General features: G+C 44.6%; 1 protein-coding gene across 1 annotated transcript in view; it reads left to right on the top strand.

The window, feature by feature from the left end:
• Positions 1–13,747, top strand: part of STX8 (syntaxin 8) — a 112,558-nt gene extending 98,811 nt beyond the window's left edge. The window contains exon 8 of the mRNA XM_049812722.1: positions 12,696–13,747. Coding sequence (XP_049668679.1) covers positions 12,696–12,763 — 68 coding nt within the window. The 3' untranslated portion in view covers positions 12,764–13,747. The remainder of the gene's footprint in view (positions 1–12,695) is intronic.

The raw sequence follows: 13,747 nt of genomic DNA, 5'->3' as shown, positions 1-13,747 counted from the left end.
AAACAGACAGATCAATACTCAGGAAACCCTTCTCATCGCCCGCCGCTGGACTGTGGAACCTGCGCTGGAGCTCTGAATTATGTCCCTTCTGTCTCTTGACTACACGAAGACTTTGATGTTTAAGGCTGAGGAAGGCTGGCTGTATCTTGCACTTAGCTGGTCTTAGTTCTTGAATGTGATTGCACAACCACTTTTACTGGAGAAGCAACTCGACTCAGCCAAGAACATTAATGATAAAATTGTGGCTTATGCAGTAGCCTCCTCGTCATGTACCTGAAATTATCTCTTTGAGCTGTTCTCCAAGGTCTGTAGCAGATGGAGAGACACATAATGAGCAAAGCAGTGGGGAGAACTGTTCAGACTTCAAGTCCATATAGACTGGAAAAACAAAGGAGTATTAGATGTGTGTAACCAGTTCAGATGTAGTATGTAATTAATCTTCATCTGTGGCTTTTAAAATCAGCAACAGGCAGAGTATCCCAGATTTAAAACCCGTGTTTGTTCAGATATAATGGACGGGTAGACATTTTTTTCTAAACTTCACCCCACCAGGCATTGTCTTCCAGGTAGGTTTACGTCAAGTGAATTGACTGGAGCAGTGCTGCACAGCATGGCTCTAACCATCGCAACAGCCCTGTTTTACAGGGTCATCCCGGTAGTTTCACATTTAAAATTGCCAGTCATTTAATTCTTGACTGTTTTGTACCCATTTTTAATTTTAAAAAGGAAAAAAAAAATCCATGCTGCTTTTGAGCTGGAGTTTCTCATACTTAAGTCTGTGTAAAGATGATTTATGGTGCTAGTAGGGGCTCCACTGGAAATGCAAGATCTATTATGAAGTGGATTGAACAGCCCATGCTGAAATGTTTATTGCCGTCTTCAAAATAGAATACATCAGGGTTGATGGTGCCTGTCCAGGAAAGAGAGAGAGTGGAGTGGAGTGGGGCTAGTGGGGTATTTTTAGTATTCCAATAAAAGACAAGGCTTTTAAAGGAAATCACTTATTGCCATTTTGCAATCAAGAATGCAGGAGTGTTCCAGGGACTGCAAGAAATATGCTTCAAGAATGTCAGAGCCATAAGGAACTAATCATTAAATATTCTCTCGTTTCCACCCCCGTTTTTTGCTCTGAGGAAGCCATTTAGAAGCTTTGCAATTTATATGTAAATCTCAACCCTCCTGACCACGCGGTCAAGTATCCAAGGGACTTAGGAGCCAGCATCCCATTTTCAAAAGTTCTTACAATTCCTGTGCAAGCAGGGCACTTTTTTAAATAGAAGACACATGGACCAGACTTCAAGAACACTTAATCTGACCTTAAATGACTTGGTATGAACACTATATGATTTTTTTTCTGCTGTAACTTTTTTCTCCTTCATCAATGTCTTACTAGTGAAGTTCCTCTTGCAGGTTCAGATAGACCAGTAAAACTGTGATTTTGTTACTACAGCTTATTCCACTCGGTTGAATGAGCTGTGATTATTTTTATTTCATTTTTTTCATGTGTGACTTTAGTTGTTGGTGCTTTAAACATTTCAGAAGCAAGAACCAGAAGGTGCGGTAATATTTCCATCTAACTAGGGAGTGAGTAATCCCAGCATTTGTTCGAGTGAAAAACAAAGGAAGAGGCAAAAGATAGTACTTTCTTAAGTGATTTAAGAGCCTTATGGGACAATTTACTAAGGAGAGCTAGTGGTTACCTGCTCCCTCTCCCCACGTTCCCATCTTTTTCCTTGTACTGGCACTGGTGTCCTGGTGAGGCAGTTCAGGGAGCTATAATGGTAGAAAACTGACCCTACCAAAAACAAAGGCTGGGGTGTCAGGCTGATGGCAGATGGACAAGAGCAGATGTCCCCTTCTGCACCAGGCCAGTGGAGCTGTCCTTTCATTTTATTACTTTTTTTTTCCCCGTTTGTTTTTACTGGAGAAAGTAGTGGAGGAACAACAGTCCCCCGCAGAGATCATCTGTCATGTCTTCTGCCTTTTCCCTGCTTGCTGCAGGTACCGGCTCTGGGGTACGCTGCTGCCTGGCAGACCCTTTCTTTCAGGAAAACCATTTTGAGTTTGCCAGCTGGGCTGTAGCTTCTGCATCCCTTGCTAGAGTAGAGGCTGGTGAGTGAAGCTGAGCTGGAGAAGGTGCATGGATGTATGTGTGTGAGGGGGAACAACAGCCTTCAGGGCACTGCAGGAGGCAGTGAATGCCCCGTCTCTGGGATTTAACTCACCTTGGCCCCAGGTTGGTGTCTCCTTGCAGCCAGTGCTGCATCTGGCTGGTAAATCTCCAACGTTTCAAATGCAATGAGAGGTCTCTTTAGTGACTTGTGACTTGTGCTGCTGAAGGACCACCTGATGGTAGGTCACCGCTGGATTTTCTTAAGTCATTGTCTTCTTGGAAGGAAAGCTTCACCTGGCTCTCCTTCACACCCTTTAGCTCCTGGCTGTTCTCTCCACCACGATTCATGAGGCTGGGGTCCATGCCAAACGCTTCTTCTGTTCCTCATTGCTCATTGCCCTCAATGGTGAGGGGAGGATAGCTTCTGGTAAGCCTAGAGAGGGATGTCCCAGTTAAACCTGTGCTTTCTCACCCTTTCCTGCTGATTTTTGCTGAGCTTACGCCAGAACAAAAGGTTTCAGGTGACACCTCTGGCTTGGTTGGGCTCACTTGTGTGAACCTCAACTGAAAGACAGGGATTTGTAGAACCTTTGTGATCTTGTTTGGGCTTGTTTTGTTTCCTTTCTTCTGGGAAACCTTTAGTGCACATTGAGGTTTTTTGAAACTTTCACAAGTCCCATTCCAAGCTGTAACACAGTTGTTCAGAAATGCAGCACATTGCTTGACTGATCTTGTTTCTTGGCATCGCTTATGTAAGGGAAAGGATGCTAGAGAGTTTGGAGAAGGGAAAATTGGAAAGTGTGCGTGCTTATTTAATAAAAAGAAGGGGGGGGGGGGGGGAGAAAAATAAGCCACATGCAAAAAAATCCAGTAACTATGTCTGCCGATGACCTTTGGGGTTGGAAATAGTTTGATAATAGCAGTGTGGGGACGAGCAAGGAAATTCTGTGAAGTCACTCTAGAAGAACAAAAGGAAAAAACATGAGAATGTTTCCAGTTTCTGGCTTGCTGGGAGCTGGGTGACCTCCTGCACAGCTCTGGACATCTGCGCCTGGTGCTGCCCCAGCACACCCATCAGAAAAGGGCATCAGAGAGAGATGAGTAAAGGTTGCTAGGTTTGAGCTGAAGTAAAAGAGATGGTATGTGGGAAAACACCAGAAGGTGACTCTTGGGGAGATGTGCAGTCTTAAATTGTCAACTTTGGCTGGGCATGGTGCTAGGTCCTGCACGCATTTACCCCAAAAGACAGCTTGTGCTCCATAGGGGCTTTCTTTTAGCTTGTCTTTAGCATTGTCCGCAAAGTTAGAGAGAAATTGCTGGAGAGTTATTATTGCTCGTTAAATACATCTGGTCTTTTCTTTGGTATACCAGTGAGTATAAAGGGTCCAGTTAGTGTTGGTTTTTTGGGGGTGGGAAGTAACTTGGGTAAGCTGTTGCCTCTTATATCTGCTCTTTGTGCAATGATGAGTCCAGTAAATTATTTTATTACTGAGTATTTTTGCAGAAAGGTATTATTGAGGTATGTGTGTAAATTGCTTTAAAGCTCTGTGGTTCAGTAATTGTATCTCAGAGGTACATCGAACCATTCCTCCTAGGTTGTCCTTTGTGAACTACCTTCTGCTATTTAAAGTAGATACAAATTTAGCTCAAAGTGTTCCCTTTCCCGCAGATTTCTCTGAAAGTTAAAACTTGTGACAGTATAGTTCTTGCTGTGCTCTTGACTTGTCTTCAAATCCAAACGAATGTCTTGCCTGTCTCTGAGATTCACTTCTGGTGGCTCAGAAGGTAGAATTATTTGTATTTCTTAATTTCCTTAGGAAACCTTCCTGTCTTTCAACTGCCCTTCTTCTTGTCTGGTTCTCAGGTCAATGCAAGAGGTTAATGAATTGTGTAGACTTATAGACATACAGTCAAATGTATATTTATGTGGCATCTTAAACTGTTGGATTGAAACCTTCCAACAACTGCCAAAGGCAGGAGATTACCTTCACACAGACCAGCTAAGCGTCAGAGATGTTGAAACATGAGCAGCGGTTGAAGGCTGAGACCGAATTGATTTGAGCTATTCCTCTGACTTTTGTGGTTCATGTGAGGTTGGGTTTGTACAGTGTATATCGCTTTTTGAAAGAATATGGGATTTCTTTGCAATTGTGCTTGGAAGTAGTTCAATATACTATCTGGCGTGCACTTGTAATTTGAAAAATAGATTAAAAAAGAAGCAAATTGAAGTATAACAATAATGGATTAAGAGAAACACTTATCTCACTTCCTTTCATTCAGCCGGGCTGCGCATGTGGTTTGGGACCCAAACGCTCGGGATTATTCGATTGCTGAAGCAATAAACGTTTTGGATGTAAACTTACTCTATGCTGCTTCTGGGACTGAGTCTGACATTTGTTTTCCGATAGTGGTGGTTTTTATCTTGCTTTTATTTAGCCACACTTTGTTTGCCAACAGGTCTTGCTGTCAGTAATGTAAGGTATCTTCATGCCCTGATCAAAGGCTTGTATTAACAGCAGCCTCGTCTGTGTGCCCGAGAGGGAAGCGTAGCTCCAACTCAACATGACAAAAATCCACAAAAATGCAATTTTTTAATATGTGAAATAATGTTGACTGAGGAGTTAATGTGTATAAACAAAGTCTATACCTTTGACTCAGATAAATTGTTTCTTCAGGTTAATCTAGCGTTGCATGAATAGCTCCGAATGTGAATAACTTATAAAATAAGAGTTTTTTCATCTTCCATAGGAATGACCTAGGTTTTTCTTTCTTCCAAATAAGGAATTAATAATGCAATAGTTGTTGTTTCCAAAGAGCTCAGCTTTTTTGAGAAGTGTCATTTTTTTTCTCCTCTAGACCCAGTGAAACACATGGGCGTTTGGAGCCTTTAATAACTGTTCGCAGAGCCTGTTCTTGATTTCTTTGAGAATTGCCAATGATTTTGATGTCAGAGTTGAGAGGTACAACTGTAGTGTTAAATTTCTCAAGTCAGACCAGTTGAAAAGGAAGGTCAAAAGCAATAACGTCCAGGTTCCTCTGGGCGGGTGGGGGCGTAGGATAATGTGCGATCACAGCGTTTTACACAGACGTATCGCCCAAGAAAAAGTTTGGCTGTCACAAAACTAATAAAGAACAAGCCTCTGGAGAGATGGTTTCAATGATGCAGGTGTAGGAATCAGGGAGTGTATTTACATACAAGCCAGCTTAATAGCGTGGGATTTATGCTAAAGTGGTTCTTAATGCAATACAAATTGAATACCCCGTCTCGCTCGAAACGAGGAAAATGTTAGAAGGAAAGATTTTTTTACAGCTTTTGGGGGAGAAAGTGTTTGGCTTTTTTTAGGGAACGTAAAGGACAGCAAGATGGATTTCTTCGGGTGCTTGCCATGTTAAACTAGTGCTTTAGGTATGTGCATCAGATTTGGAGCCAGCCGTCCAAGTTGGTTCTTTGCTGCCTTGAAAATCAGGGGTTTGAACAGATTTGGGCAGGGTTTCTGCCATATATCTGGCAACACGGACTTAAAATTAACTTACTGAAAAAGCAGATAGAGTTTGTTTTTTTTTTAAACTGTGACATTAAAAAGAAGTCCTTAAAGAAAGCAGCCATGACTCTACAGCCTCTTGTTGAAACTCCCATCTTTTCCCTGCTTCTCTCCTACCCTATAAAACAACTATTATGTGTTTATAAGTTAGCGCTCCGTGTCACTTATAAAAGAAGACTTATTCATAAATTTCTGGATAGACAGTTCTGTGGGAATATAACTTTCTTGGCATAAAACAAGCCACTTTTTCCAGATAATGTAATGCTATACCAGGCTTTTTAAAGTCATAGCATGCTATTTATTATTATTTTATAACGTATAAAAGACACCAATGCTGAACCTTCAGCATTATTGAGAATGGCACTATACCCAAATCAGCAGAAAAGATGGGGAAAACCCCAAGCAAAACTCCCATTCCCAGAAGCAGTTGCCAACAAGGTGTTGAGGGATGCTCAGGGCTTGCTGCAGGGCTGCTTTCCCTGTGCCTCCTCTCTGCAGACAGCACGTGCCAGGGGGAGATCACAAATAGGCATGTGTCATTTTTGGGGTGGGATTTTCCAGCTGCAAGTTAGAAGTTCTTGAAACAGGCTTGGATGTAATGTTTCAGCTTTTGAAGTCGGGGCAGATGACTTGGGGACACACACACACGCACATGCCTTAGAAATTTTTTTTGTAATGGGCTGAAATCAGTATTTACTCCACCATCCAGAAAACAGCAGGCAGCCAATGCGTGGTTATGTTTGCTTTCTGAATATGCTCAATATTCAGAAAGAGCACTGAGCCCACAAAACCATTCAGCTCACCCAAAGGACAGCTGCTTCCCAAATCTCTGGGTTTCCAGCTGACGCAGATCTGGGGATGACAGATGGGGATCGCATTGGTCAAGTCTGTGTCCAAAAGCCTGTTGCTGGTCCCTGGCTGGGAGGGACTGCCCTGCTGCCAGAGCAGTCTGCTTTGAACCTGACAGACAAACCATGGCTATGCACCCCCATGAAAAGGAGACATCACCCCTTAGCATATGCTCGTATTTACTTATCCTATTTATAAGGGCCATCCAATACTCTGTGCACTAATTATAGCAGCGGGGACTGGAAGAGATTTCCTTGCTCATTGAGTCCAGACCTCAGCAAATTCCCTCTGCACTTGCTTTCATAAACCCTCCTAGCATGCTTTGAAAGCATTTGGGATGTTCACCCAGTGACTGGATATTTCCAGTGGCAGCCCAAGCTGGGCTGATGCTCAGAGAGACAACAGTGGTTGAGTATCTTGATGTGGATATCTTGTGTCCTTACGGATGGGCTTGGGGTTGAACAAAGAGTGGTAGAGTGGACCTGGTGTTGAACTGGAAGATGCCTCCAAGGCAGAAGGACAGATCAGCATTGCCACTGGAGACCTTTAACGTGACCTGCAAAGCCCCGGCTGTACCAGCCACTACTTGCTCCTTTCACATCCCTACCATCAGTGGATGGGGGTGTGCTGGGGTGAGTGTAGGCATCGCTCTTGAATTTCAGGGTTGTGGCTGGAGCATGTTGGTGATAACCTACCTGTTGCACTAGCCTGGGATGCTGGGCAGCTGTATGAAGCAACATCAAGTGCCTGCTCCTTGTGTGTAGGAGTGCCTGGCTGCCATGGGGCTGAAAGAGAAGAGGTGCAACGTTGCTGACATTGTGTCATTAAAGAAGGGTATCCTCAGTCCCTGCCATATACCTTGCCAGTGAGCATTTATAAAAATGAAACCAGGATCTTGTTACTGGAGCAGGGGATGCCCAGGAGAAAGGTGCAACTGTCTCCTCTGCAGGGGCTTCCCCATGTGAAGTTGTAGCACAAGACACCTTGTAGGAACCTGCATGCTCTAATTGATACAACATTAAATCTCAATGGCCAGCACTCCGTGGCTACAGAGCGATTTTAATGGTAAATCAATAGTCTGATAGAAGCAGACCAGAAATCTTTTGACACTTATTCAAGAGGGACTTGTCAAAACACGATGTATTTATGACCAAGTTCCTGGCTGCCTGTTCAAAGGCACTTGAACCCCTGCCAGATCCTAAACACACTCAGATTCCCAGGAGTTATATTCAGCACAATAAGTGGATATTTCACAGTAAATATTGCCTTGTCAGAAAGCTGGCATAAGCACCCAGTTGACAAGCAACAATTGGCCGCTTTGTATGGGTGCTGCGAGGGCTCGTCTCTCCATCGGCGGCGGGGCTTGTGAGCAGAAATTTCTGCCGGGCTCCAGCCGTCGTTAGCATTAGGAATTTAAAATGCTTTAAAGAAAACAGCAGATCATTGAGTCTCAGCTGTCTCCATCTGAGCAGTCAGCAGAAGGAATTGGAAAGTCTTGATGATTAATCACAAACACAAAAGCCGGCTGCTGGCTGACGGTATGTATCTGCTCTTCTCCGAGGAAACCAATTCATCAGCGTTATTTGTGATTCATAACAGTTATTTGAGGCAAATAAGCTTATTTAGTACACGGCACCCTGCACTTGCGTGAAGTTACAAACCAGAAATGTTAATTTTTCTCTGTCCTCTCGCAGCTTGCAGCACATCCAGGATTTCGGCAGTTCAGTGTAGGCTGTAACACGCATGCAGCGCCTGTAGCATGGGCTCTGTACAAGAGGAGAGGGATGCTCTTGAGGGCAGGGATGTGCTGTATCCCAGGTTTGCACGGTGCTCAGCGCGGTGCGGCTCCAAGCCACGTCTGGGGTCTCTGCGATGGGAAGACAGCAAAGGTTGGGATGAAGAGAGGGAATGAAATGATTTATTGGACTTGTCAGCTGTGTGACTGGTGTTTGTCATCGCTGAGGACAGCTGGCAGTGCACCAGAGAGTGGGCTTTAAGTGGGACCTTATTTCTAATGAGAACTTACACCCTCGAGTTACACAGTCGCAACCAGGAAGGGTAGTTACTATCTGGCTGAAGAGGCGCAAGGCAATAAGAGCCCTCAGCTGTCACCTGTATTTAGACAGATCATTAACCTGAGGTGCAAACTGGGGGTGGAGGATGATCTTCTAGATGCCCAAACCACTTCAGGGAAATTCAGATCTGGAGGAATTATTTGCATTTCCATGTGAACCCCAGCTGGGAAGTTGTTAGTGTAAGAGTAAGTCAGCTATGGTGGGAAGGGTGTCTGTGATGAACCCCAAACCCATGACCCTCAAAGCTGATAAATCCTGGGGAGAGGGAATAGATTTGGGGCTTGGAGAAGGGCTGCCCCAGGTGACCCCAGGAAGTTGGGGTATGGGGTGAACCCCAGGTCCTCCGGTCTCACGGCTGGACAGAGAGCGGGTGAGACAGACTGAAGAGCAATCTTAATCTAGAGTAAGTTATGTATGTTGTAACCATTTCTTTCCATCTTAGGTATGAAAATTTGATCTTGAACTTTTTTTTTTGAAAAGGCTTTGCTAGGTTTGGAGTTTTGAACCCCCCTGCTGCCCAGGGATGGGGGGGGTCAGGATCGGGGTGACAAGCAGAGGCATCGCTGATCTCAGCCATAAGATTAAAACCCAGGAAAGCAGGGTGAGTGCCAGTGCTCCTGGGAACGGCAAGGAGACCCCATGTCCTGCCGGCATGCCATGCCCTGAAACTCGGCGTAAGCTGAGAACGTGCCCTCTGCATTTCTGCACTGCTCCTCCGAGCTGGAACAGCAGCACCATCTCAGACTCTTTAGTAGATGGAGTTTCAAGAGCATTGCACTTTCTCCAACCTGCCTTAATTAATTGGTTGGTAATTGCACATAGACTTCTGCTTTCACTTCCTACCTTTCCCTGAGAAATGCATTTCAAATTTGTATTCCTGTCACTGTTTTCTTTTATGCAGGAATCTTTTTTTTTTTTCTTCTCTGAATCCTGTTTACTTTGTTAGTGGCTTTGATTCCTGAACTTCTCTTTGAGGAGTTCTTGTCGAGGAGAATATTTATACTTCATAGGACTTGAGCAAAAAAAGGCAAAGCAGGCAGGGAATCTAGAGTGCATAATTACTGTCAGATCCTATCCATAGTTTTTGTTAGGAAAGCATGTTGTACTCTGTGAAACACCCAGGTTTAAAAGCTTCAGATCCTTCTAATCTGCTATTCTGTAGTATGGGGGGGGGGGAAATGTGCATAACATCTGGTCTCTATCATGCAAGAGGTACTTTGAAATTTGTGTGCTATTGCCAATTTATGTCGTCCTGTTCTTTTTGCGCATATCGCACGGATCAGATAAGCTTTTAATACTGGCGGATTGCTGATTTATATTGCACCGACACGTGCCATCTCTGCTTCTCTGTCTCTCACATGGGGAGTAAGTACTTGACCACTGCTTTTGGAAACAGAAAAGTGGCTCCAGGTTTTTAATACCAGTCTCTTTCCAGGGATAAAATGAAGTTTATTTCATTTTGCTGTCCCACTCTTGTTGCCCTGAAAGTCCTCTAAAGTTTCCTATTCATTCTGCTATTGCCCGTTAGCAATACTTTATTAGTCCCCCACCTTCCCCTCTTCCTGCTGTGTCATAATTCTAGGTTTATGTGCAGTTTTTCTTGGGAGTTGTCAAAGAATAATTACGCCCCATTAACTCCACTTTGTATCATTACTAATTCACACCTATAGAGTATTTTCCAAGCAGCTGATCTCTGTTGTCTCTTAATTGCTGAAGTCCATAAACTCTGTTACACTGAAACTGTGCTAAGGATTTGCACCCTCTAAAACTTCTCCCTCCAGTGCGAAACCTAACAGAGAATCTGAATGCGGCAGCTTTATCAGATCTTATTTCTTCCCAATTTAAGCAAATTATTTTCTTCTGGCTCTGTTGAAGACTGCAAAACGTATGTTAAGATGTAAAAAGCGCAAGACTAGAAAGATGGTAAAAGTATAGATCGTGTTCCCAACGGATTAATCTAACAGTTTGTGTTGCCGGATGACGTGGGGTGGTTGGCTGAGGTTGAAAACTGAACAACGCCCATGCCAGTGGGTCAGAGCAAGTAGCCTGTGTATGGTCCGAGATCCAGCTGCATCAAGTATGGTTGATAGACACTGACCTGGGATGAGGATCTGGAGCTCGGCTAGGTTCTGCAGGAGCCCAGCGGTGGGAGCATCCTCTGGGACAAACCTGGTTTCCTGGGTGCCCTGGCACGGACCCTGGCTGCCCCACACCTGCCGGGGCTGAGTGCAAGCGCGGCGGTTGTTAGCTGAAAAGGCAGCGTTGTGCAGCACAGTCCTGGTGGCTTCTGGTGTCAGAGCCAAACTCAAGCCCTTGCTAGGGGTGCAAAGAGAGTGGCAGGAACAGACAGATGCATTTTTACTAGTTTATTCTGCTTAATGTGATTAATAAGCAGTTTCGTCCAGGTTTAGCCTGAAGCTCTAAAAAAATCCCACCCCCCCAAATCATCCTACCCCAAAGCATGCAGTAACTATACACCACTCAGCTTAAAGGACTTGTCCCTGCCTAGCCAAAGAGCTTGTCCTCACACCCCACCACGGTGCTGAGTCCTGCCGCAGTCCTTGGGCATCCCAGGTGGAGCGTACAGAGCTGCTGCCATCTCTGTTTGCAGTCAGCTGTTCCTACAAGGAAAAGAAAGGCTCAATATCTGAGATCTGCTTGAGCCAGTGCAGTGAAGCGCTGCTCAAGCTCACTTCAGATAACAAATGGTTTTAACTGAGCATAAAAGAAAAAAATACTGTTGGTGGCAACTCTTTATTTCCCTGGAAAAAAATCCTGGACCCCTGGCAGAGAAACAGTTTCTGCACAGAAAACATGACACTATTTACAAAAAGCAATGTCTAATATCCTTTTCCAGCTTGGAAAGAGGAGTTTATTTTAATACATCCTTTTTTAATTGCCATGAGCTGGACTTGTAAATATTGTAAGTGGTTGAGTAATAGTCATCTGTGAGCAGACCAAATGAAGGGACATTTTTTCCGCTTTTGGAGCCCTAACATATTCCCACAGCTCTGACAGGGGGATAGCGTGGAGCAGATACTAAACCAAAACAAAAGCCTCCTAATTAAAAGATTGTTTAACCCCAGGGGATGCCTGTGTGTGTGATGCCAGTGCCTGAGGCGGGCAGTGGTCCAGCCGGCTGTGTGAGGAGTTCACGTGTTGGGGCTGCTGAGGGAGATGATGGGGTGGACTGCAGAGATCCAGTCCACTTTCAGTAAAGCATTTCTTCCTTTCTAAGAAGGGGGAGAGAAAGGGGAGAGTTCTCTCTAAGAAAGAGGGAACTAAGGAGAATTAGTTTCCTCTAGCAGGCATCTGACAGCTGTGTCACCGTATTGCTGTTGTTTAGTCAAGAGAGAAAAGATCTGCTTTGCTGTTTTTCTGGATCAGTCTTCAAAACGATCCATAACTTACACTTTTTTAACACTGTCCTTCTTCAGAGCAGCATGGTGTGCCCGAACTAAAAAGTAGTCATGAAGTTTTGTAAGATCATATTAGTTATTAACTTCTGCAACCAGTAGCAACTGGTACGGTTTTGGGCAGGATGGAGCACATGGAGCCCGTGTGCTGCACGGTTGGGCAGAGCACTGTTACACTCTCTTTAATGCTGGTTGATCTGCATTTTCCCAAGTCAGGAACATACCTGAAAGCCCTGCTTTTGCTCTGCAAATAGTTTTGTCTGAAAGCAGGAGTACTTTATGTTGGAAACAATTTCCTGATGCAATTTGGATTTCCTTCTGAATAATCCTTTGCCCCAATGGGATGGTACAGAGGGATTCTAGAAAAGCTTAACTGGCCTTGCCATGAGTTAAACATATCCCTTAATCTTTGCAAGGCAGATGTTTAAGTAGGAAGATACCCTGCAGGCACAGTTTAAAAAAAATTAATTTGAAGGGTCAGAAAGAGAAAGAGCTGTTCTACCAATGTGGGGTTTGTGTCCATGTTGCTGTTCAGGTCATCAGCATGCAGGGATCTGGTGAGGGGCTTGCACAGGGTAAGCACGGGGGAAAATCTGTCTCAGCTGGGAGGAGGAGCAGGACTCAGAGGAAGAATTTAATTGCAAAAGACCAATTGTAAAAGATGAAGGCAGCAACCTTAACGTCGTTTCATCTTTTCCAGGAATGCTGGTGGTGATTGTGTTGCTGCTGATTGCGATTGCTGTGGTTGCTGTCTGGCCGACACAGTAATGCGGATATGGGGCCCGTCGGAGCTGCTGCTCGACAGCTGAGCACGGAGGACTCCAGAGAAGAGACTGACTTTGTGCAAAGACCTTCTGTGTTTTAAATAAACTCAACAGTACGAGAATGAAGCTGTGTCCGACAGACATCCGTTCTTCCTTCAGTGCACAGCTGAAGAGTGCTGCGTGGAGGGTTTGAACTTGAAAAGGACTCGCTTCCCACCTTCGTTTGGCGTTCGGGAGGCTGCAGCTGGCTGTACAATAGATTCACTTCTCAGCGCATCTGTGTCTGAGCACACGCTGGTGTTGGGGTGCTGCCTGCCCAGCCCGCTGCCGCTTCTGCTGAGTGGTCAGTTGTCCCGAGGGCTTTAAAATACTAAAATAAGGGTGTGGTTTTCAAGTACAGCGGTAGTGCTCCTCTGCTTTCTGATGCCTTCCTTTGGAATGAAAATGCTTGCATTTTTCAAGGAATAGATGTTTTGGGGAATGACTGCATCTGGATGCTCGTAGGATGGGAAGCGAGAGCACGCAGAGCCCTGTGGAGAGACGCAGGACCCCCATGAGCTGCACAGAAACTCTGTCGAGTGAGTCAGTCCTTGGCCTGTCGGGGAGAGTTATCGCTGTTGATCTCCATGGATAAACAGCAGCGGGTCTCGAACCAGGTGCGTAAGAGTGGAAAACCTTGTCCAACACGTGCTCATGAGAAAGGTGCACTCTCCACATGCTCTGCCGTGCTCTGCCAGGCTGAACACAGCTGATGCGCTGGCATTAATGTACTAATCTCGGCGATGGAGGTCTGCCTCTTTCTTTTATAACTTTTCACACACTGTTAAAACTGAGAGGAAGGATTAGCTATTTAAAAACTAATGAAAAAGAAGTATTGAATGTTTGTTTCAATGTTTGCTTGACACAACTGGCCAAAAAATAATTATTTTGTTATACATACCAGTTTGATTTCAGAATTGATAGAGCAAGCAATAAATATTGAATAAAA

The sequence above is a fragment of the Accipiter gentilis genome, chromosome 10, assembly GCF_929443795.1.
Source record: "Accipiter gentilis chromosome 10, bAccGen1.1, whole genome shotgun sequence".
Classification (NCBI taxonomy): domain Eukaryota; kingdom Metazoa; phylum Chordata; class Aves; order Accipitriformes; family Accipitridae; genus Astur; species Astur gentilis.
Note: the sequence above shows the minus strand (reverse complement) of the source record. Positions and strands in the feature narration are given on the sequence as shown.